At 44.2% G+C, this 25886-nt stretch overlaps 2 protein-coding genes across 2 annotated transcripts in view; one reads left to right on the top strand and one right to left on the bottom strand.

Moving 5' to 3' along the window:
• The window catches only part of mrpl11 (mitochondrial ribosomal protein L11), a 66632-nt gene that overhangs the window by 8167 nt on the left and 32579 nt on the right, over window positions 1-25886 (bottom strand). The window contains exon 3 of the mRNA XM_086101264.1: window positions 704-799. Within this exon, the coding sequence (XP_085957390.1) occupies window positions 704-799 (96 nt within the window). The remainder of the gene's footprint in view (window positions 1-703; window positions 800-25886) is intronic.
• Window positions 13053-24729, top strand: tmem265 (transmembrane protein 265). Its single transcript, XM_086101263.1, has 2 exons — window positions 13053-13569; window positions 21277-24729. Exon 2 carries the CDS (start codon window positions 21279-21281, stop codon window positions 22326-22328), a length of 1050 nt encoding a protein of 349 aa, XP_085957389.1. The 5' UTR covers window positions 13053-13569; window positions 21277-21278; the 3' UTR covers window positions 22329-24729.

Genomic DNA, 25886 nt, shown 5'->3' with positions numbered 1-25886 from the left:
AATGACCATCATTTTTCTTCTTTACTTTATCTTTTTTTTTTGTTTTTTTACATTATACATAACTCTCATTTATTGTGCAATAATCTATTTGTAACATGCCTTTGTTACATATTTTAATGCATTTTTATGCTTTGGAAAACATTTATGTCTGAATTTTGGGGGGCTTGGAACGGATTAGGGCATTTACATGGAAAATGCATCTCTACTTACAAAATTTTATTGTGAAGACATTTCTTCCAGAACCAATTAAATCATGAGATTCTTCTGACGTAAAATATGTCCCTGGCTTGGGAAACGCTGCACTCCTGCAACGGACATTACCTGCAGGTGGCAGCGATGGGCTTTAAGTAGATCATATGTCACTGTATAGTGACATTTGAGGTGGCAGAGTGTCAAGTCAACTGATGAGTGGTGATGGGAGAGAGTGGTGGTGGTGGCTGTGGTGGGGATGTCAAAGAAAGAACAAGCACTTTTCACTCATTGCAATGTCTTCCTGGCACTTAATGCCGCTTGACTGCACCTTCCTCTGGGTATTACTTCATTAATGAATTGCAAATGAAAAAAAAAGGCTTAGTTCTACGCCTGACTATGAATTATGGAAGCGCTCAGTAAATGTTCTTCGGCTGGTGGGTGGGCCGGGTCGGCGCGGGGCGGGAAGCGAAAGGAGGTCGCGTGGAGTTTGGAGCGCGCTCGTGCAAAATACCTTCACGTTGATCTTGATTGGAAGAGGGATGCCTTCCTTCATCTCTTTGGTTTTCTCGTTGAAGTCCTTGCAGAACTGCCCGATGGGGATTCCTCTCTGGGTTGGCAGAAAAATAAAAACATTTTTAAAATGCTCCATAATATCCGGATAGGTCAAATTTGACGGCAATAAATACGCTGCCATTTTTTTCCACCATGAAATTTGAGGAATTTGCTCAAAGTGACTCAAGTCAAGTACAACTTTATTGTTAAATGTGCATACAGCACAGATGAAATTTCTTCCCTCTCACAACATACAAAATATACAAATCAAAATTTAAAATATTCTTTAGTTCAGGTGCTATGAAATTTGTGTGCAGTGATTTTGTCAACTGAAATAAATTTTTGATTTAGCATCGTGTGTTCGATTCACAATAATAGTTGGAATCGAATGGAAACAAAAGACCCAGGGTGCCTTGAAAATATTAATTTATTCAATCGAGAGATCCAAAAAGTGGTCATACTTCAAAATTATGAAGTCACTTGAAGTGACATTTTCAGTGACTTTCTTTTGCTTTCTTTTTTTTTAATGCCAAAAACAAGTAATGTAAACCATGAAAAATACATGTTCCCTAACACCGATGAAAGATTAATCAGCCATTTATCAAATCCAGACAGGCTATTAAATTTGAAAAAAAATTTGATAAAGACAAATATGATGAATATATTTTTGGGCAAAACCTGGAACGTGCTACAAGGTGCGTATGCAGACTGAACAGCATCTGTAGGTGAGGGTTAAAATGGATGAGGGGGTGAGGCGGACGCCTGCATGTCGCCCGAATCTGCCCGGGGCCACCGTCATCCATCAATCACAAACCCTCTGACAGATTTGACTGCACGTGCGTACACACACAAACACACGCACGCACACGCGCAAACAAAAACTCACACACAAGGGTAGCTGAGGAAATGTACATATGACAGGGTGTGTTTGCATCAATGTCACCAGTCAAGTGTGTGTGTGTGTGTGTGTGTGCGTGTGTGTTAGTTCAGTGGCTGACACTTTTATATTAGATATAAGGCCCCTTGTTATAAATTCACAGTGGAATGCACTCGTGTGTGTGTGTGTGTGTGTGTGTGTGTGTGTGTGTGTGTGTGTGTGTGTGTGTGTGTGTGTGTGTGCCACGTTGTTTATGTGCGCGTCTGTCACTCGGTTGCGCGGGGGCCCACAGCCGCACAAGGCCGGTGATGAATGAGCCTCCCGTTCTGCAGCCCAAGCGCGGTGAAAGCAAAACGGATGGCTGACATTAAGTCAACATGTAACCCACCACACACAGAAACTCAACAGGCGACGTCCAATAACGAATCTAATTATTCGGGCCGCAATTTAAATTGGCCCTCACCCCGCGTCACCCCATCCACCGGCCCCACCATCCATCCCGACGCGGTGATTGAAAATGTTCATTTCGGAGATGAAGGGAAGGAAAAAAAAGAAAAAGTTTAATGGAGCCACCTTCCGTCTCTAATCAAGGAGCTGATGAAAAGTCAGTCATCCCGAGGCGTTCCACGATGACAGGGTTTCGGAGGCGTTCATTTGAGGTTAATGGGCTAGAAAGTTCTTTCAAGTCCACTCAGGGCTTCAAAAGCACTTTATGAATGCTAATAATGGCTCCATATCACCATTACTTTGGCATTCCTGATACTGGATGTTATGCACAGAGGTGGCAAAAGGAATCACATCTTGTACTTCAGTAGTAATGCAGATACTTGGCGGGAGACCAAGAAAAGACTCTCAAGTTGGACTGAAGCAAAAGAGTACAGACTGTAATGTACGTGAGCCGAAAAGTAAAGATGATGTTTTCCCCATTCGTCAAATAGAGTGACAACTATTTTGACAGAAAAAAATCCTTTAGGGCACACCATTAACTTAAAATTGTTCAAATCCTCTCAACACTAAAAACGCTCAGATTTGTGGGGTGCTCTGTAGAAGCAAACTAGTTCCCGCTGTGCTGCACACATATGCAGCATTCCTGCCAAATTCACTTTTCGGTTTTGCGCCGTGAGACTTTCTCAACGTCAAATCCGGCTCGGTAAAGGCAGAGGAAAAAACAATGAGGTTCCCAATTGTTTCACGGTCGACGTGATAATTTCCATCCTGATATTTTGCAACAATAAAATGGAATATTGACATCCCCCAGAGGCTTTATTTGTTTCTAACTACCATTCCCTGCTGTGCTTATTAACCAAATTCCCCTGTCAACCTGACTACCTTCTACATGTGCCCTTCCCTCCCTATGCATCGCATAAAACAACATCACCCGAGTAAACAACAAAGGGGGGGGCACCTAATTAAAAAAAAAAGATTCATATAAAGATGGCAATGCAGCATGTGAATTGAAGAAAGTGGCATCGTCTCACTCACTCAGTAGCAACCTCAATCTCTGTCATTGTGTGCGCTTGGCATCATCGAAAGAGCTTGACGCCACCTTTTCATGCCGCACAAAGCCGAGAAAACCCTCACACCAGCCCCCCCCCCCCCCCCCTTCCCCGACCAGCCGAGCCGGAGATAACAGCCCCATTGCATGTGAATGTGCTTAAGAGCAGACAAAGGAGCGCCACGACTAAACATAGCCGGAGAAAATGACTTGCTCAACAAAAGTCGGCTGCTTCAAAAGGGCTCGGACAAACATGGCGACCGGGTTGGCAAGATAAGAAGGACATGCGAGGCCACCTCAACAGTAAGCCGAACCACACCGAGTTTTGTTGGATGTGCGGATTTGCACTCGCTTAAAACATAAATAAATAAATAACCCACAGGTGACGTTTTCAAGTGCCTTTTCCTGAGTGATTCCTTTAAAGCGTGAAATTCTTCTGATGCTGTTGGAAGCTGAACTCCTGAACTTTATCCACGGTTTTTTTTTGTGTGTGGTGCATGTGAACCTGGCTGCGTAGGTACTTGCAAATTGCACTTGAGCAGAAGTACAAATACTTGTGTAATAAAGAAAAGAAATCACTCTGGGTAAAGGTGATGTCGAGATTCAACTCTTGTACTTAAGTAAAAGTACAGTGATCCCTCGCTATTTCGCGGTTCGTTTATCGCGGCATCGCGGATTTTTTGCAAACATTCATTAAAAAAAAAAATTATTTTTTTAAGTCCGCAAAAATCAGTGTCTAAGTGTTGTTTTCTATGCGTGCTAGTGTGTGCCACTCTGCTCAAGCGCGGAAGGTCCATGTGGGGCACCGTGTGTGTGGTGCACGCATGGGCTCGCAGATGAGTGAGTGTATGTGTGTTTCTGAGAGAAAGAGAGAGAGAGAGAGAGACTTATAAGAACAAAAGCAGGTCTCTCCATCCTTAATTGTCTAAACAACCTTATGTTGTATGTATGTTAATTGGTCGCTACTTCGCGGATTTTCGTTTATCGCAGGTGGTTTTGGTAACCATTAACCAGGATAAACAAGGGATTACTGTAATCAAGTCCAAACTGTAATGTACTTCTGCGTGAAAGCACAAAATGATAAACATTATGATTCTGTCAAAGTAAAAGGCCATCAAAAAAATCAAAATTGAGTACAAGTACAGTTCCAGAAAGCGACTTCAGGAGAATACCCAAAATGTGTCTAGAAAGTCACACTCTACTGTGCTATATTTACTGGGCTTGAAACACTGCAATAATCCCTCTACTGGGCACTAATAATTATTTATACAATTCTATCCTTCTGCAATGACTAATTATCTTTTGTTGTCAATATTTCTCGCCGTTTTTTCCCCGTATATTTTTATATTCTTTTTCTATTTAACATACTCCAAATGTTTGAACTTCACAAGGAGCTGCTTTCAAGATAACGGCAGAAGGGTATCGTGACAAGGAAAAGGCTCGTCTATTCTATTTGGAGCAACAGTGTTATTTTTTCCAACGCGTTACATCTCAGCCGCCTTCGATGTGAACTGCATCGCATTTCAGAACAGTCAAATTGCCGTGAGCCGCCCCACAAAGAGGCTCGTGCTAATGGTTTAAGTACTACAGGTTTGTCAGCCGCTTGATGTTGACAGCATTTACCACGTTTGTTGTGGCGTGCGATGGTGACGTAAGAGCATAAACTGCAGTGAGAGATGCTGCGAGCGCTCTTTAAAAGGTAGCAGATGGCGAGCGAGTCAAAAAAGTCCGCTTCAAGGTTGACTCGTGCACTTCTTATCGCATTTATTGAAGTGGCAAAAGCGGCGACGGCGGGCCGGCCAAATGGCTAACTCGCTTCACCGCGTTCAAGCATCTAATCATCCCGCAGCTCCAGCTGCTGGAGAAATCCTCTGCGCATGACTGAGCGGAGCGGCGTGATCTCCAGGAAGAAAAACGGCTGCGACCCATCACGGCAAGCGAGGTCACGCACGACGTTGGCTTGACAAGGACAACAAGGTTCTGGCTGCGCGTGTTGAAAAGGACCTTGGGGGTGCCAGCGCGAGCTCAGATTTAACGTCACTCTCGTAAAGAGGTTCCTCACCGTTAAATCCGGCGGCAAAAACGTTGTGTAATTGCTATGTGATGTGTTCGGAATCCACACAGCCCACTTTTTTTGCTCCTCACAATTACAGGGCCAATTACACATTTGCAATTAAAACCGGAGATGGGTCTATTTGATTGGACCCTTCTGGCAAATTCTCGGCAACCTTTTCTTGACACTTCCTCGGTGGCCTTTTGCGTGAAAATTGAAGGCCACGACACATTCTGCTAATACGGCAGCCGACACCATCTGTCGCTGGGATACAGTCGGCAAGCAACACTGTTCTGTTTCATGCTTTTTACATGCCGATCTTCATTCACTGCACGAACTGGGTCATCTTTTCTCAAGATCTCCACACAGAGAGTTTCTACTATCTTCTACGACCTTTATCTCCTTCATAATCTAGATCCCGTGCCGAGATTGACACCTTAATCTTTTTACGCAAAAGATGGGAAAAAAAATAAAAACGTACCTGCTGAATATATTCGTGGATGGCAGCAGTATGTGGAAATAAAAGTTGCGTGACGATTTATAATGACCAAAAGTCCGATGCTAATTTCAATTAGCCTGTCTGTGGTGTTTCGCATTATATGCTAGCATTAAGCAAGCAGACTCTTGTTATTAAGTGGTTGGGTTGAACATCCATCCAGCCATCCATTTTCCGGTCCGCTTCATCCTCACAAGGTTTGCGGGGGGTGTTGGAGCCTATCCCAGCTGTTTTCGGGCAGTTGGCGGGGGACACCCTGAACCGGTTGCCAGCCAATCGCAAGGCACACAGAGACGAACAACCATCCACGCTTACACTGTGGGACAATTTAGAGTGTTCAATCAGCCTGCCATGCATGTTTTTGGAATGTGGGAGGAAACCGGAGTACCCGGAGAAAACCCACGCAGGCCCGGGAAGAACATGCAAACGCCACACAGGGAGGCCGGAGCTGGAATTTAACCCGGTACCTCTGCACTGTGAGGTCGGCGAGCTAACCAGTGGACTATCGGGCCGCCTGGGTTAAAAATGTGTATGGGAAAATAAATTGCTTAAAAATCTACACTATCGTTTGGGTTGACTGTACTTGATTGGACCGTCTGGCAAATTCTCTGCAGTCTTTTCTTGACACTTCCCCTGTTAATGTGATTGCCCTTTCAGCTTCAGGAAGTCTTTTTAACAAGACGGCGCACTCAAGTGGTGCGGTGTTTGGACAAGGGTGGGGTGGGGGTGTTGGTGTGGTGAACTCTGGGGAGGCTTGTTGGGGGGGGGGGGGGGGGGCCCATGAGGAACTTCTGATATTCAGCCAAGTAGGAGGCGAATGTAAACATTTGAACAAATTAATGGCCGTTTGTTTGAGCGAGCCGAACGGCGCGGCGGATGGTCGGCGTTGGCGAGGGAGCGGGCTGGAGTGGGGGCGTTTGGGGTACGTTTCTGCATGAATGCCGCCACCTCATTTTGAGCTGACAGGACTATCTGCTGAAGAGTGGATGCGAATGCATATTAAGTTGCCGGGGAGAGCTGACAAAGGGGGAAACGTTGTCCGCGCGCGGTCGCAGGTGTGTCCACATTGCAGCCAACTGAGCGGCAACAGAAATTGCCTGAGAGATGGCGGGCGATGGCAAGGAGACAGGAGAGAATAGGTCAGGGGATGTTATTGCGCTTATGGAAGCGTGGCAAACATGGAGATAAAGGGCACACGGACGGTGATGGGCCACCAGGCGGGATTAATTGCCCCTGGCAGATGAGGACGGGGGCAATAATTACCCCACGTAGGCGACATGGAGCGCAATTGTAATTGTGAGGCCGCCACTTTAAAGAACTCGCGAGCTTGGTGGGAGGCCAGGGTCATTAAACCGGTCTGAGGGAAACACTCATTCATTACCTTGTACACTTAACCTGCCTCGCACTCTGTGTTTTATACTGTGGTGAAGGGTCGTGGATAGCAAAGGCCTTCTCTGCAGACCTAAACAATATCAGATGCAGTGACCTGTCCAAATTTGGTCAAGTCACTTTTTTTTTCAGAAATCGATACATCACAAAATAAAAATACAGAAAGATTAATTGAATAATGGAATCATTAAAATTACACTTTATTATAGTTCATCATACTCTACAAATAAATCAATTGCCATTTTATTATTTTTTTAAATTATTTTACACATTTTAAGTTTTTTTAAAAAAATTAATCTGGCCCATCTGTTGCCAACTTCAAATGTTAGTGGTGTTTCTCTCTGTTGGACTGCTTCCAGTACATTTGGATGTAAATTTCTATTTATTTAATTTTGCCCAATCAGAATCACGCCTCAACGTGTTGTCAAGTGAATTCAATCTGCTAAATCGTGCTGGCATGTGTAGTAACTTCAGTGCTCAGCTCAGCCTCGGGGTTGATTGATGATTCAGATATTGCAGCATTTTTTTTACAGTCACTTGAGAATCTATTGTCTGCAACTAAATGATTTTAAAAGGGGTTATTCATCAATTTCTTGTGTGTATGGAATAATATGAATGGCCCTCAAAATGGCCCTCTGATGGAAACCGTTACTACAATGTGGCCCGCTACAAAAATTAATCATGAACCAAACACATTTCCAACTTGTCCACACAGGGCCAGAACGCCGGTCCTTGATGATATCAGTATTTTTTTTTCTTCCTCTTCATCTGAAGCAACATTCACATTTGAATACATTGAATAATCAGCTCCATTGTGGCATGATGGTGGTTGTAGAGATGGCTTAAGTACAGACTGAAGGCCTGGGTACCAAATGCACGGAGCGCCACTGTTATTGTCACAATCGGCCTTTGCCAAAGCGGCATCTAGCTGATTAGCTCTCATGCTACGTGCGCGATGCCAACTCGAAAGAGCCAACAGATGGTGCCCCACGCAGCACAAAAATAAATTCGGTTCACTCCGGACATGCCTTTTACCTGATTTTCCACCCTGGAATTGGCAGCTCTGTCTCAAAAAAACAGGAGAACAAACTCTCAGTCCGCCAGACCGCAGTCAAGTGCGATAAAGCTGGTGAACGGGTAAGCAGATGGAGAGCAAACCCTGCGGCCAATTTTTAAACTCGCCAAAACAAAGACTCCACATGTTGGCTATTTATGCTTGAAACAACGTTACAATGAAGGCCAACACGAGCTAGAAGCGTCTCGGCCAAGAGGACGCAAAAGAATGTCCTGTTTGGATGGCAATCGGGGGAAGGGGGAAAAATGGACGGCATCGCGCACCTACAGGTATATATTCCATTTTCAACTCCATTAGGTCTCCCACACAGTGTTGTGCTTCTGGCCACCTCATGTGATTAATCACGTGTTCAAGCCAAGCAGCCTGAACGACACTCAGCTGAAACTCAATGATGACCATGGGAACGCATCGGTAAAACACAAACAGCACACCATGTGGGGTTTTGCCCTCCTCGTGGAAGCAAAAACAAAAATATGTTATACTAAGAGGATCACTACCAATGTATTTTGCTAGTCTGTAACAAGTGTTGCTCTGACCAATCAACCAGAGGATCTGCACCCTCGCCCGGTGTTTGGTTAATGAAACAGTCCCACTGGTAATGCGGATCGGAAAATGGATGGATGGATGGATAAACAAACATCCAACATACATGCACGATAAGCAGTGCGGCGAACACAAACACGATGAAATGAGTCGAAGACTACAGGGAATAAAGTAATCCATACATATTAAAGGAACTAATACAGAGGCGCCCTGAGATATGACTTTAATTAGTTCAGTGACCCTTCTCCAAACACTCAAGTTATCCTTTCCCCCTGAAAAGAATGGAAATGCCAGTAATCGGTTCTTACGTCTCCCCAAATACAAGAAAAATGGGGTGACTTCTTTTTTAATAAGGAAAATCTCACTATATAATACTGACTTCATACAGCACAAAGGAAGAACGTAAAAAAAGAGAGCAAAGAATTAAACAATATGCGCATCATTAAATATACAGTGAAACTTCTCTACAACGAAACCTACATGGGCGAAAATACCCCCTAGTGTGTAAAAATGTTCATGCATGAACACCATTCCCACTTTCCTGCCCCCCATACAACGAAAAAAAAACTGTCGCATTATACGAAATCTTTTTCTCTGCTCTTACTTCGCGACGAGATTCACTACAACGAAGTCTAATCCAACAGCGACCTCTACTGCTTTGTTCGGAAACAGCAACAGCAACGACCACACTGGCTTACACATGCGCAGTAGTCCAGGAAGTATTTGTTAGTATTCGTTTCAGACGAAGCAAGAACGTTGCATTGCTAAAATGGCGACAAAACGGACCTTTGGATATCAAGCAGCTAAGACAAGAAGAGCTCTGACGCTGGAAGAGAGGGTAAAAGTGATCAAAATTAAAGACGGGGTAAGCAAAATAAAAGACATTATCCAAGAAATTGATGTAAGTGAAAGTGAATGCTGATCGTAAATTTTGCAATTTCTTTCCCTTTTTTCTTTCTACACTGACTATATGAAGTGAAAGTAAGTGTATGCTCATACTTATGCACTATTGGAATAAAAATAGAGTACACAGAGGTTTGTGTGTGCGTGTACACATACGTTTGTGTGTGTGTGTGTGTGTGTATGTGTGTGTGTATGCGTGTGTGTGTGTTTACATCTGAGATCGAATTTGCTGCAGTGAAAAACCCCCGTTGTGAAAAATTTCTTGCTGCAAACATGATTTCGTTGTAGAGGAGTTTCAATGTACAAACTGTCATTCTCTGCTTTGTTTAAAGTGTTATATCATCAAGACATATGCTGGATGTTGCTTCGGGAAGTTCCTATTATGTGTTAGCATCAAGCTAGTGCACTTTGAAGCTATGTGTTTTTTTATTTACACGACATGTAATTTTCTTGGTTTTATGTTTAACCCTTTCAGGGACAGCGGTGACTACAGTGGACAGATTATCATGTTATCAGGTTCCAGGGTGCATGAAAGGGTTGATTTTAGTGTAAAATTAAGTGGGAGTGGTATCTTGATGTTCTGCTCACAAGTCCCCCCCAAAAAAGTCAAAGGAAGACTCACATCTTGAAAATATTCAAGGCATCTACCGCCTTGCTTCTTGCCTTTGGCACAGGTCAAATTTGAAGGTGTGACCTTCGACCACACCCATGGAGGCGGAAAATAGGTAAGCAGCATCAGTACGGAGAAGTGGGGAAACAACAGACCCTCACAATCGCAATTCAGTGTGAGGAATGCAAGATGCGAGTCGGCAAGCCAATGGCGGGGGTTGTTGCTAAATGTGACAAGAAGGATGAGTCACCATCCCCTTTTCACACCGGTCTGATTAAAGGTCACACTAAAGGCAAGCCCAGCACACTCAAAGTGTTGTGCTGTTACTTTTAGTGCAAAGTGAAGTGCCTGCAGATGAGACCACGGGACCCTGCGGACACAGAAAAGCGATGAAATCCAAGAGGGAGACACATCAACAAGGGAGCAAAGACCAAAAAGAGTTGGCTCTGGAACCAAAGGGTTTTTCACATTGTGACTGCTAGATGGAGAGTCGTTAATAAACTTCCTGAGCACTAACTGGGAACTCAAAGTGCCTCTACGGTAAAACATTCTGAGCCGGAGTGTGATGCGAGCAGCACGACCGCACACACACAGCGTGTAAAGGGGGTACAGTGTACAACTGGTTACAATTTGGAGGCATTACATTTTTAAGGGTTTTTACAGTGTACAGGCAGGTCGGAATTTAGAGTTACATGTTGTGCGGCACGAGCGAAAGGAGGCAGAGAAGGTCCCCACCTAAACTCTAGTAATATTCTTTGTTCCCAATGAGCAGAAAGAATATGTCCGTGAACGTTTGTGTATTTTCTTTTTGTATGCGTTGCTGCGCCGTGTGACCTAACAAGAAGCAGTTGTTTGAACGTTTATCATTATTGCTAACATCTATGCTAATTTCCACAAGCCTGTTTATGGTTTTTCACATGCTAAGGTAGCATTAAGGTAATACGCCTTTATTCGATGAAATGATATGGTGTGGTTGAACATTCCGAGGTTTAAGTATGGAATGTTTTGATTTGCAAGTCAGTTTTCCAGTAAACCTAACTCACAAACTGACCGGGAGTAACAAATAAAATAAAATGATTGACGCCAACCGTTTTGCCTCTTACGTGAAGGATCGTGAGCCTCTTCAGAAAAACAATTCTCTAAATCTTAAGAGCACCTTTCCTTAAACTTCCTGGAATAGGGCAATAGTTCAAGGCAAAATGGAAAAAAACATGTTTTTCTTCTCATCCTAGAAAAAAAAACATTGACACACATGCATGTTTGACTTGAGAATGAAGCGCTCAGCTGTTAACGGAGTACAAAGTCGCAATATTTTTCCCCCCAATACGCGTGCGCCTGTTGGCTTCTCGGAAAGGTTCATTCTATATTACTGCGAATAGCTGCACAACCACTCTCCTGTGAAGGGCAACAATCAATTCTTGGAAAACATGTTTTCACCGAGATACACAACAGAAGTAAAAATAACCTCTCTCTGTTGGGGGTTGACATTAGTTCATTGTGCTCGATATGTAATTCCCCCCTTTTGGGGTCACTAACCTCAAATCAATGTTTGTAGTTGGAAAGGACGACAGTGTTTTAAATCAAGCAGCTGAGATTTGAACCCAGAAGCTGAGAAACTCCGAGTTAGATGCGCTAATCTCTTGTCCAGTGCTGTTTCCCGCCCTTTTAAAATGTTGTGTTAAATTCCATCCATCTGCCCAGGAAAGTCTCAGAGCTGCTGTGGAAGCGTGCAGTGGGCAGGCTGCAGCGGCGCACAGCACGAAGACAGCCTGCAGTGAGTGAAGAGGAGGCGCTCTAATTAAACTTGTATCATCTGCCTGCTGCTCTAAATGCGGCTACAGGCTACGAGCATGTCTCGCTCCACTTCCTCGCCCGCCTCATTTGAAGATGGGGAGGCCTGCTCCTTGACAATGCTGCTAATCTACACAAAAGGAAGGGGGGGGGGGGGGGGGAATCTAATGATGGCAAATGCACGGCGCCCGAGAAAAAAAATGCAATTGTGGCCACAATATCGATTAAAACGTGCACAAAATGCCAATTTGTGGCCATGAAAAACTCATTAATGGCCATGGAGTAGCCTTGGGTGCACCAGTAGAATGACTGAGTCATGTTTTTTTTTTCCTACCGCTATGAGTCATTCAAACTGGTCCTCTGAAGTGTCTTACTACGTCAAAATCTTGTTTTTTTTTCAATCCTAAATTGTAGGATTAATTAATAATCCAAATGAATTAGTAATCCAAATGATAAAGAAAAAGATTGATTAATTGTTTGGAAACTAAAAATCTGTTCGTCAAAAGAGAATGAGGTTTACAATATGGATTCTTCAAAGTGGCAGATAACAGCTTTGCACATTTGGGTTAGTTTCTCAGTCTGCTTTATGACCCGGAATGACGTTCACATCTCAGGTGTGCGTTATCAAGAGTTAACCGCTTGAACGTCTTGACCTCTTGACGTGTTTTGAGATCATCCGAATTTGAAAGCAGTCCCAAACTTTTGACCAATACTGTACTGGAAATGTAGTCATAGCCTTGGTAAAAATCTGTCGAAATGCTCTGAAAACTGTTGGCAGCGAATGAGTTAAAGGGAGCTCCTCCACCGCTGTTTGGCTCAAGATGTAAATTTGTAAAAGTGACTCTAATGTCAGTGCCTCAGCAGTCATAAAGCCCACCACATGTGATTAGGGTAAATACTGCAACGGGTTTCCGCACGGCTCCTCGGTGTCAACGTCCCACAGCTGAGGGGGAGGAGGGAGAGGGGGATGTGGGGGCAAGCTCGGGTGGGAGGTCCTCAGCGGAGCACGTAACCCGCTTACAAATGAACATCGTGCCGGGGCCAAACTCACGCGCTGTGCACATCACTCTCTTTTTTTCGCCCCCCTTCTCGTTTCTTTTTTTTTTTCGTTGTGGGAGGCGTTGCGCATCGCCGCTGAGGCTCCGCTCCCCCTTCTTCTATTCCTTCCTTTCATTCAGCTCTACTCTACTTCGGACGCATCTCGCTCGGCGGTTCCGCTCGGCTTCGCTGGCCCACTTGGCGAAGCGACACTGCAGCGTGGTGATCGGATCAGTCTCCTCCTGGATCCCCCGCAGAACCATCTGCCATGCCAGATCTGTATCGGGGGAGCTGCTCCTCTCGCTCTTTCTCTTCCTCTTCTTCTTGTGATAAACTCCACTCGTTTGTGGCACAATCTCACCGCCAGGCTCGACATGCAGCCCGGACCGTGAGCCTCCATCAACGGGCTTATCGGCGGCAATAAACAAAAAGACACTTTTTTTGGTCACGGACGGCGCCTCTGCTCTCCGGACGAGCCGACGCCGCCGCGGACTGCTGTAAATCAAGCCCCGGAGCATCGGAGTGAGCAACGGGGTGCAAAGACGAATGATTCGGGTAACTCAATCTTTTTCCACTTTACTATCAGCCACGCAAGGCTGTTTTCTGCTAATGGCCGGGGCGCGCTTGAAACAGGTGTCATTAAGACATTGCTCAATTGGTGATCGTGATGAAATGGGGGAGGAGGGGCACATTTTACACGTTAAGTGCTCCAAACAGCTCCCCAAAGGGACGCTACCTGAGAAGTCAACAGATGTTTTGTACTCGCGTGCAGCGGATTGATGGAAGTGATGTCTCGTCAAGGATTAACCTCCTGCTTGGGCGCTAATGAATTAGTTTGCCATCGTGACACACATTGTCCTAGAAAGTGAAGAACAATCTAGTCTGTGTGGAGTGCACAACATAGAATCATAGATCTCCGCCAAGGCTCAAAAAAACCACTTGCAGTGAATCTCTGTATATTTGTGGTTCCGCATTCGCCAGTTCACTTCGTTGTGGAGGAAAGGGACCGATCGAGGCCCGCTGTGAAAAGCGAAAAATGTGCAAGTAATTGGCACTCTTCCCTAAAGCTGGTTATGATTGCTTGCAAGATGGTAGCAAAGCAAAATAAAGCTCCTCAATTTACTTCAAAGTACATTTTGACACGAGGATGCCACAAAATGATGCCGAGGTAATACTTTTATCAAAGTGAAACTCTTCAACGCACTTCAACATTACTCCTTGGCACCAGGACCAGGCCACAAGATTGTACCGAAGCACTACTTTTGCAAATGAAACTTCTCAAACCACTTCTCCATAATTCCTTGGCAACAAGATGCCACAGGATGGCGCCAAAGTAATACTTTTGTCAAAATGAAATTGCTCAACTGAAATGAACACCGTTCCTTGGTACCATAATGCCACAAGAGTGCGCCAAATCACTACTTTTGTCTGAATGAAGCTCCTCAATCCATTTCTTCATCGTTCCGCAGCATGAAACGCTTCAATATCATTCCTTGACACTAAGATGCCACAAGATTGCTCGTACAGGTCCTACTTTTGCCCAAATAAAACTCCCCAATTCACTTCAACACAGTTCTGAGATATGAAGAACAAGATTGCACTAAAGTGCGACTTTGATCAAACTATCCATCCATCCATTTTCTGATCCGCTTATTCTCACAAGGGTCGCGGAGGGTGCTGGAGCCTATCCCAGCTGTCTTTGATAATATAGGTAAACAACCAATAAATGAAACTGTATTAAAATAAACAAGATCTGATTTATTATACATTCTGCTACCAAACAAGTGCGGCGTAAGCAGTCATAAATCAGATGACAACAATAATGCAAACAAAATGTGTGGCTTTATCACTTCCACTTTGCATGTTCCAATTAAACAAAGATATGGACTGCACTTCTCAAGTTCTCAACTTATCTTGACACTATAGAAATAATATATGAATATTTTATTATTTCTATCGTGTTTTGAAGGCCAATGTATGAACATTGCCCTCCATAACCTTTGGCACTCCTGGTTAAGATGAGTTCTTTAGCTTTTTTTTTTCCTCCTGAAGACTGGACTAATTTTGTTTTTGTACAACTCCCAATCTTCCAACGAAATAGCACCTAACCTTCTCCTATATTGTTTCACAAGATGGGAGAATACAGAAAGAGGCATCTTCAACCATTCCTCTTAAGTTTGCACAATCTTTCAAACTTATCCAGTCCTCTCCTCTACACTCTTCTCTTTAGCCCACTCCACAGGGTTTTGATGGGGTTGAGGTCTGGGGACTGAGATGGCCATGGCAAGAGCTTGATTCTGTGTCTGGTGAAGCATTTCTACAATTTTCAGTCTGAGAATATGCTTCTTCCAAAAAAACTGAATTCACTTTCAGGATTTTCACACATCTTAACCAGAGGTGCCACTAATTATGGAGGGCGCTGTACATATATATCTAGTCAAGCGGGATAGGCTCCTCATTAGTGACCGTATTAAAGATCAGCACTTCAGAAAATGGATGAATGGAACTGCAGTTCAGGGACTTTGTATCGGTCTGTCGTGGTGAAGAAGGAGCTGAGCCAAAAGGTGAAGCTCTCAATTTACCGGTCAATCTACGTTCCAACCCTCACCGATAGTCACGAGCTATGGATTGTGACCGAAAGAACGAGATCCCCGATACAAGCGGCCGAAATGACTTTTCTCTGCAGGGTGTCGGGGCTCTCCCTTAGAGATAAGGTGAGAGGCTTGGTCATCCGGGAGGGGCACAGAGTCGAGCCGCTTCTCCTTCAGATCGAGAGGAGCCAGATAAAGTGGCTCGGGCATCTGATTAGGATGTCTCCTGGACGCCTCCCTGGTGAGGTCTTCCGGGCATTTCCCGCCGGCAGGAGACCCTGGGGATGAACCAGGACAAGCTGGAGACATTGTCACCCAGCTGGCCTGGGAACGCCTCAGGATTCCCCAGGAAGAGCTGGAAGAAGTGGCTGGGGAGAGGGAAGTCTGGGCCTCCCTGCAAAAGCTGTGCCCCCCCCCCCCCGCGACCCGACCCCGGGGATAAGCGGTAGAAAATGGATGGATGGATGGATGCAACTGCAGTTCATGAGTTATGCGAAACGTAGTAAAATGCAGGAAAATGTCTCTTTTGTGGTTGCAAGAGAAAAGAGCAACAAGAGCCCAATAATCACCCGCCCTCTCATTTCCCACCTCAAATCGGCCTCAACGCCATTACTCATGCTTAAAGCAAAATTGGTTGCCTCACCTTGTCAATGGTGCTGTCACCGAGCAGACAAGGAGGAGGGGTCGCCTGTGATGAATTGGTTCGTGATTGATGAGCGCGGTGGACAGGTGGGCCATCACAACACAACACACAACAAAGTGCACAGCGTTGATGCGCCACCTCAATACAAACACCGTCAGTCATGTGGGAGATTTCTGAATAACTGAAGAGGCAACGCAACAAAAACAACACAAAATAAAAACATAAACCCTCCGCCTGCCATCTTGCAGATTATCAGGTTTGCACACCCAGAGGGCAACATTTCAAATACATCCAATTTGAGGCTGACGATAATCAAGTTTCTGAGGGTGATGAAACAAAAGGGCTTGAAGACAATCAGATATGAGGAAAACGGCGGCGTGATCCGTGCGTGTCGTCCGCACAGTCGGCCTACGAGAAGATTAAACGCTTCTCCTCGCTTTGATTCACACGACTCCCCCCAAAAAAAAATCTGCGATGCATTCCAACGCCGCCTGTGATGAATATATTCACATTCATCCGCGCCAAGCTGAAAAAGGTGCCTTCATTTAAGCACGTGGAAGTCACTTTCTATCTGCGTTGGTGTCTTTTTTCCCCAACCCCCTCTCCCTTGGAGATTATTTATGAACTATTAACATCATGCAGTAACACTTTATTGGGCAGAAAGCCAAAAGGCCTATTCATCTTTCACTTGGAGTCATATGCTAATTTTCATACTCGCACGCAGAGGATCTCAAACCTCCCTTTTTTTTTTTTTTAACTCAGTGGAGTTTCTCAGTTATCTTCAATGTGTCAAATGGCGCAGAGGAGACAGCAATGGCCATTTTTACTGTTTTAGGGAGGGTAGGAGGAAGGGAGGGAGCAAGCGAGCGAGCATCCACCACTGGAAAATATTAATGCAGTGAAACCCACTGTGTCATAGTTGACCTCTCATGCCCTCGCTATATTTAAGCGACTCACAGTACAATACAAATCCATACTCTGGTGGAGTGTGAGATGTCTAAAATTGTCCGACTTCCAACAAGTTGGCATTTCTCTCCCTCGTATCTGACATGACAAACTGAAATTCTAGGCCCAGTTTCAGTTTCTTTTCGTCCTTTTATTTTATTTAACTAAATTTATTTTTGTGCATGTAAATACTTTGTTTTTCTACTTTCCTTCTTTCAAAATGTTGCCGCTGCAAATTGCGGATTGATTGATGAGACAAATAAAGATTTTCTTAACTTAATCTTTATCTTCTACTTAAAAGCCGTGCCGATCTCAAGTCAAAAGTGACACAAGGCCGCCATCTTCAGGGATCTGTTCAGCATTACAATTGTTTACAAAGCTGAATTTCACAGACAAGTTGGGCGAGATCCTTCTCCGCAGCGACCCATTGAAAAATGTACTTGATGAATATATGCCTTAGTGGCAATGGCCGGTTGGATGACAGCTGATGAATATAAACCGTGGCACTGAATGAGTTAAGAGCAAGAAGAAGAGGCCCCGACTAAGCTGCAGTAATAGTCGCTGTTTCTACAGGGCAGAGAGAGAAAAAAGGCCTCTAAGTATTGTTGAATGCTCTATATGGATGTGTTGCTGCTGCTTGAAGGTTTAGAATTAACATCTATAGTAATTTCCCCAAAGCCTAATCGACAGCATTCTGCATTATCTGTCAGCATTAAAGTGCAGTAATCCCTCGTTTATCGCGGTTAATGGGGACCAAAACCACCCGCGATAAACAAAAATCCGCGAAGTAGCGTCCAATTAACATAAACAGGTAATAAATATACTGTATATATAATTTTTCTTTTTTTTTAAAGTCCGCGAGAAGCTGCAAAACAACAGCGAGTCACAGAGAAACATATACAGGACTGTACTCCATGTACCTGTATATGTAAAAAAATAAAATAAAATGAGAATTTTTTTTTTTAATGTTTGAAAAAATCCGCGATGCACTGAACCCGCGAGAAACGAACCGCGAAGTAGCGAGGGATCACTGTAGTTGGCTTTCATTCGACAGAATTAAAGGGTTTGGTCAACATTTTGAAAATAGAATGCTTCATTTTGTTTTATGTGATGGTTTTACAGAAAATCTTTAACCGGGAGTGACAATTAAATAGCTTTTCCTCTTATTTAGAGGACTTTGCCAGCAAGTATTCTTTTCATTTCCTGAAAGTAATGGACATGTTACACTCCCAATTTCTTGACCGTGAGAGAATGACAAAAGGCGATAAGGAATGCAGTGAACCTCCGCAAATTTGCAGATTATTTTTTAGGGGAATTTATTTTCCATTATTCGGTGAGGGGTTCACCTATTTTGTTGCTGGATTTGTAATCAGCAGTTTTGCTAAGGCATCTTCGTGCCAACGTTCAATTGAAGAGATTTGGGATGCTTCAGTTAGGCAAAAGCGGACCTCAGTCACCACCTTGTGGCATCTACAGGCAACTACTGTACACAATAAACCTTTTAGAGCGGCCCATCAGTTACTCATGGATTTTCGGTAGTCGGGCTAGGGCACAGTCCCACACTCCCTTTTAAATGTGTCAAAGGCATGTGGAAAGCTGAAACGAGGAAAACATTTTTTTTTCAATATGGTCTCTCTCTCTCTCCATCTCTCAAATTTTCACAAATCCTGGTGGTTTCGGGTACGTGCCTCCACAATAAACGGGAGTCGACTGTACTCATGTTAGCGTGGTTACTCGGAGGCTTGCAATCTCACTGGCTGCAGCTGGTTGCATCACGCTCTACCGTCTCCTTCCCAACACGTGCGAGCGGCTAGCCATTCGGCATTATAATCTTATCAATCAGCGTTGAAGGGTTAACACCCTCGGGTGACAGCGCAGTAGTCGGTGTCGCGCCGTATGATAAAGACGCGTGGGGGTAGATCTCACTGTAAAGCCAATGATCATTCCTCATTCTGCAATCAATAGTGAGGTTTATTCTGCGCCTAAGCTGCGAGCCGCGGCGTGTCCGCGAAGGACGGCAAAAGTCATTTGTCGCTGTTCGTTTGGAACGAGAGTGGTTCTGGATGGCAGCAGAAAAGCGAGGTGGCAGAAGTCATCACACTCTGTATTCGAGTAGAAGTACACAGATTCTTGTGTAAAACAACAGCCTGGTCAAAGTAGAGGTCCTTAAGTTCCGGTAAAAATGTACAGACTGTGATTGAGTAGCAAATGTACTCACGCGCTATACTTCTGTACTGAAAATATTAATGTACTTAAATCCATCCATCCATCCATTTTCAAATCTGCTTATCCTCACAAGGGTCGCGTGCGTGCTGGAGCCTATCCCAGCTGTCTTCGGGCAGTAGGCGGGGGACACCCTGAACCGGTTACCAGCCAATCGCAGGGCACACAGAGACGAACAACCATCCGTGCTCACACTCACACCTAGGGACAATTTAGAGTGTTCAATCAGCCTGCCATGCATGTTTTTGGAATGTGGAAGGAAACCGGAATACCCGGAGAAAACCCACCCAGGCACGGGGAGAACATGCAAACTCCACACAGGAAGGCCAGAGCTGGAATCGAACCCGGTACCTCTGGACTGTTACACTTACACAAATGAACTCAATCAGTCAAATTGCTCTCAATTTACATTGTTCAGACCTCACATCATCAGCCGCAGAGACTGAAAAACACTAACAAGGAAATTTTGACTAAGTGAGGTGTAGAACAGTACTGAAATCTGCTTTCAATTGTAGCAGACAAAAGTCATCAGAAAAACAAATATTCAAGTAAAGTACACATCTACCCAATGTACAGTAACGTTATATTTGTACTTTGGTATAAACCACCGCTGGCAAAATACGAGCCGAAGCTAGGGTAACAACAGAAGCATCGACACAGCCAAGTGAATCCATTTGGAAGACAGTGAGAGCAAACTGCAGGTGAAACAACAGCTCAGAGTGCTCGCAATATCTCCAAGAAGCAATGAAACCATCTACACAGCGGTAAATTTTGGCCCAAGATGAAAAGCGCTAGCTTAGGCAAGATAACATTGTTGACCATCGGAACATGCAGCTCTGTTCTATTTTGCTCTTTGGATTTGAATCGATGAATCCATACACATTCATACATAATGTGCTTAATACTAACTCATGACAAATCCTAAAAGTGACTGTTGAACAGGTCAAATAGTCAAAGCAACAAACACAAAGTGGCGCTTCTCTGATTGGCTACGTTCCGTTGGCTACGTCACAGTTCACATAGTCATTAACACGGTGAGAGGGCGGCTTTCCCCAAACACGAACATTTTTGAGCGGAATTGTTCAGCACATTTCATATTTAAGACTATCAGCCTGACTCATTTTGAACCCTATTATCTGGATTAATAGACTCTTAACACACCTCAGACCGAAAGAGAATCTTACAGAGTAAGCCTATAAAACATTTGATATCCTTTGTTGAGAAGGGGCAAAATATAGACCAAAAAAAAAAACCCAGATTGTCTTTATGTGCGTACTCGGCTTTAAATATTAAACATGTTCAATATTTCTGACCAAAACGTGTGTGTGTGCGGGAATGCCGACATCTCCCAAAGTTTATGATTCTGTGAAGTGTGGAATCGAATGTAGCCAATCAAAGAAACAGCATGACTGAGGAACGAGGAAATGGCCGCAAAAAAAAGTATTACCGCATGTCCTTTTTTTTTGTACGAAAGTGGATCCTCCAGACAGTAAGAAATACTTTCCAAAGCAAGTGTTTTTGTTTTTTGACATTTTACAACCCTGCCGCCTGTGGTCCTTTTATTGAATTTTTTTTAAACATCGGTGCGTATCCGGAAGTATCTGTTGTTCTTACTTTTCGTGTGAGATTTATTCCTTGGAGGACTTTGTTTTGAGCTTGGTGGTAGAACAGAATCTCCGTTTGTGGTGTTCTGTGTTGAGATAATCGGCGCAGACCACACAAAGTGCGACCAAAATTGTTATTCTTTTTCACGTGTGGGGTCTGTCACAGATAAAATGAAAAATTTGGAAAAACAAAACAAAACATATGCGTGGAGCAGGCCTAAGTTTAACTAAAATGATCTTAAATGTGTCTTCCCAGGCATGGTGCCCACGCCCCAGGTGTGCGTCTCCACCCTGGTCACGGTGAGCACGATGGCGGTGGTGGACCTCTACCTGCTGGAGCAAAGCATGCTGGGAGCTCGCGGGCTGCCGGGGCCCAGCGTGTGGCAATGCGTGGCCGTGTTGCTGGGCGACGCGGGCTTCCTGCTGGCGCTGCGCTTCGTGTCGGCAGGGGTAGTGTCGGAGGCGCGCTCGCCCCGCCGCGGCTTCGCCAACGCTCTCTGGTTCCTGTTCCTGTCGCTGCTCCAGCTCAAGCTCTTTTTCGTCTGCCACAACTACAGGCAGGAGCGCCGGCCGCCCGACCCGCTGGCCAGGAAGGTCCTGACGCTCCTGCTGTCCATTTGCCTGCCGTCACTCTTCCTGATCCTCACGGGCGCCGACTACATGACACCGCAGCGCAGGAAGCAGGAAGTGCGGGGTCGCCTGCTGTGGGTGGTGGTGGACCTGCTGGATATTTTGGATCTGCAGGCCGGGTTGTGGGAGGCCCAAGGAGGGGCGGCGGGACCAGAGCAACGGCTGCCCATCTGGGCCGAGGGCTTGGTTTTCTTTTACTGCTACACTCTCCTGCTTTTGCTACCGTGCGTGGCCCTCACGGAACTGGGGGCCACGGGCCTTCCGGGACAGAGGGGCCCCCGCAAGGAGGCTTTGTACCCTTGGCTCAGCCTAGTCACCATCAACATCTTCACCCTGGGCCTGAGGGGCGCAGGCATGTTGTGGTACAGGGACCCCCGGGTTTCTACGGTGTTCCTGGGCAAGAACCTGCTGGCGTTGGTGGTGAAGCTGAGCTCGGCCTGGGAGAGGCACAACCAGGAGCGCGGTCCAGGGGGTGGCGGGGCACCGCCTGGAGGTCAAGCCGAAGAATCGACCCTGCCGAGTCAGGACTCTGAGCAGGGAGAGGGCCAGCCTCAAGGGAAAACTTCCTCGGCTCACATTCACACACTGTCTCGCTCGCAAAGCCACACGCTCTCCCACGTGAGCCCGGGACACGAAGGGTCACCCTTGGCACCCTCTTTCATCTCCCCTGAACTCTAAATGCCCTCCCATGTGCGCACAAATGTAAAGTTGTGCATAATCTATGCACAGCCACGGCCAAAACCCTGACAAGCCAAACAGATGGACACAATGGATGCGGTGCTCTGAAGCTTGGATTGATGCACACTTGGATCACTGTGTTTGTTTGGTTCTCTTTGGTTTGTTGGCATCAACAATGAATCTACTTCATTTTGACAAGATTGTTCCAAGAATGTATGTTGACATCATCTCATGCTCATGTCTCTGTAAATCGTCGCCCCGAAACCTTGTATGTCCAATTATGGTTTCCCCCCCACAAATAGATACCATAGGTCTGTCCCTCACGCTGCGACACAAGACTTGGAAGTCTCAATCACAGGTGTCAAACTCAAGTCCTGGGGGCCAGATTTGGCCCGCCACATCATTTTCTGTGGGTCGCAAAAGCAAACCATGCATGCGAATTTCCATAATCCTTGCTAAAATCCGAACCAAAATTTCAAATTCTAACGTGTAATAAAAAAATATAAAGTTGAGACTTTACAAGATTTTTTAACTAACTTTTTTTTTTTATTGTAACTTGAACAGTAATGAAATATTATCCTTGACTTCTGATTTTGAAACTAGTAATGCATCAATTTGTTGTATATATGTGATGACACTATGAGATGATTAAACATTTATTTGGTTTCGCCGTCACAACAGCCCTCCGAGAGAAGCCGTAAATACAAAACGGTCCACGACAAAAAAAGAAGTTTGACACCCCCGGTCTAGATGTTTTTTTGTTAAGACAGTAATGAGCGAAACGAGCTTGGTTCGATATATTTGATTGAGGCTGTTTTGCTAAAAATGGATCGCGACTGGATGGATTTTCTAGCATATGAAATCAATTGAACAATGTGGTCATTGGGGGAACTCAAACAAGATGGCTTTTTAAAATTCTCTGAAAAGTAGTTATTGTGGAAATACAAGGGTTCTGCCCGACAGTGACGATAGTTAGCCTTATAGGATAATTGCCTAAATCCACCCCCCCCCCCCCGAAGCCAACGTTTTCAAAATACAATCAAAAGAAAACTTAGTGACAAAACAATAAGAGTTGAATTGCTTTAATTCAAACTATCGACTAGGATGAACTAATGGTGGAGAATCCACACACAAAAAAAAAATTGAACAAGCAAATTGGAACTTTTTATTGATGCTCCAATAGTAATTTAAAAATGACTGAGGCAATTATGTTACTAGGATTTGATTTTCTTTGCATCCCAGTTTTCAAACTTTGAATGTTTTTTAAACTGTTGTGCATTCACAGTCCGAAGAAAGTAATTGTGTAGGGAAAGGATAAAACCGCTTCAATTAACTTATTTGTCCAACTCAAAATCACATTCAATCTTTGCGGGGAATAGCCTGTAACTGTTTTGCAATATCACTTTGTATTGTTCAGATTAACAAAGTAAATGAAGGGCTTTGGCAAACGGCAGAATGCTCTCGTTTTGTTTCTGCCTGTGAGTGGGATGGAGCGTCAGCGTGCTTGATTGATCAGCTAACAACCACACTGCAGAAATTACTATCGTTTAAGACGTGACTTCTCATGCCATCCAGCCACAACGACTCTTTAGAAACCCCCCACCCCTTTTTTTTCTTTTCTAACTAACACAAAATGAGCTTGTTTGCGATATTTGTAAGATAGTTTTATTGCAAGTCAGTTCAGGTCATCGGAAAGTGCTTGTTGGCAATAAGGTCGCTCTGAATTTATCAGTGAGATCTCAAAGCAAAAGCGAGATACAGTGAAACCTCTTTTTCAACGTACACCGTTTAAAACGTATTCACCCCTATAATGTTCTCATTTCAAAGTCCCAATTTCACATCATTCATTTTCCATTTGCCGATTGTGCTCACAACGAACATTTTTAGAACGTCGACTTCAGCATAATGACCAGATTTGTCCCACAAAATAGTGAAAAGGCCTTCGTTTACAATGAATGGTGGGAAACCAACTGCCGCCACGACCAAAATGTAATGCGCTGCATTCCACTCCGTTGCTTAGCAACACTACTGATTGACTCTTAAAATGCTGTACTCTCAGAAAAGTGGCGCGGTCCTGATCACATGGTATGAAAACAAGGCTGAAGCTGTCTCTCACTTTCAAAAGGGAGTCCACCAGACGAAAGGCGACGATTTTGACAATCATTCGTAATGGCAGCAAAATCATGGCAGAGTTCGAGGCTAACAGATGGAAAGATGGCTTCGGGGTGCGGCATATCCTGAACTGGAGAAGTCACCTTTCATTTGCTGACTGAATGTTTTGTTTTGTGTCTTTTAAAATCATATTTTTCTTCAAACTGTATACATGTATTTGTATTTGACATGTTTATACTGTATTACATGTTCATGTTTTTACATCTATAAATGTTCATACTGTATTAAACCTCGTAGTTGGCGTTCATTTTATTGGAAATGGTTACATCGAACTACCATTATAACGCACAGATTCGTTATGTCCCTCGAGGCGCGTTGTAAGGAGGTTCGACTAGCTTGATAAGAGGCTGAGCATTTATGATAAATTTCCCTCGAAATTTAAAATTAGGGATTTTGGAAACATGAATAATTTTGGAAACTGGCTGGGAATCGGGCTCTCGTTGCCCACATGCAAGGGCATTTTCTACCTCGACTCATTCACTTGCAAGCCGGTTCCAAAGCGGCTCCCCAAGTTGCCGGCCATTTTAGAGCATTTTGACCCACAAATTATGTTCGATCAAAAGATAAACTACGAAACACATTTAACGCATTCACTCCCACAGACGTATTTATATGTCTTTTCAGATGCCACACATTTCATCCCAGCTCCTCATTTTATATTGACTGTACTTGAAAAAAGGGTATTTTCAGACCCTTTTCCCTGAAAAAAGGGTATTTTCAGACCCTTTTCAAGTACAGTCAATGTAAAATGAGGAGCTGGGATTAAATGTGTGGCGTCTGAAACGACATCTATATACGTCTGTGGGAGTGAATGTAAAAATGAGTAGATTTGTTTTTGTCACCAGAGAAAAGTTACTTCGTAGCATTTTCCGTTCTTCAGTACCTGAACATTACAACGTTGTGGTTTCACAAAGGGAAAAAAATGTGGTTTCTGACCAAAAAGAGGTAAAAAAAAATAAATAGCTTCTTGTGAAAAACACGTCAAGCAGAACATTGAACTTGACGCAAATATGTTTTGCTTTTGTGACACCGCAAACTATAAAACAACAACAACAAAGAGAAAGGGCTTTGTAATGGCTAAATTATAATTTATTTACAGATAAACAGTATAACTATGAAGTGCACTGTGGCCTTAGCTCACTCCATGGCTTGAGTTGAATGACAGTGGCTTTTTAACATGTCCTTCGCCATTTTCTCCACAAGCTGTGTCATCACATCACATACTTCTTATACCACACATGTACAGTCTGTTAAATATATAATGTATAATCGACGTGACAAGAAAAAGTTCACCACCATATCGTTATTTTCAACTCAAAAGCTGTGCTGGTCTCTAACCCAAAGTGATGCAACACTGCCATCTATTGGGATCTGTTAGTCATTAGA

The sequence above is a fragment of the Hippocampus guttulatus genome, chromosome 2 (assembly GCF_054856545.1).
Source record: "Hippocampus guttulatus isolate MCC_2025c chromosome 2, RoL_Hgut_1.0, whole genome shotgun sequence".
NCBI lineage: Eukaryota > Metazoa > Chordata > Actinopteri > Syngnathiformes > Syngnathidae > Hippocampus > Hippocampus guttulatus.
This window is presented reverse-complemented; position numbering and strand designations above follow the sequence as displayed.

Bases quoted from the DNA above. Each gene is read 5' to 3' on its own strand.
- tmem265 (XM_086101263.1), top strand. From the start codon at position 21,279: ATGGTGCCCACGCCCCAGGTGTGCGTCTCCACCCTGGTCACGGTGAGC.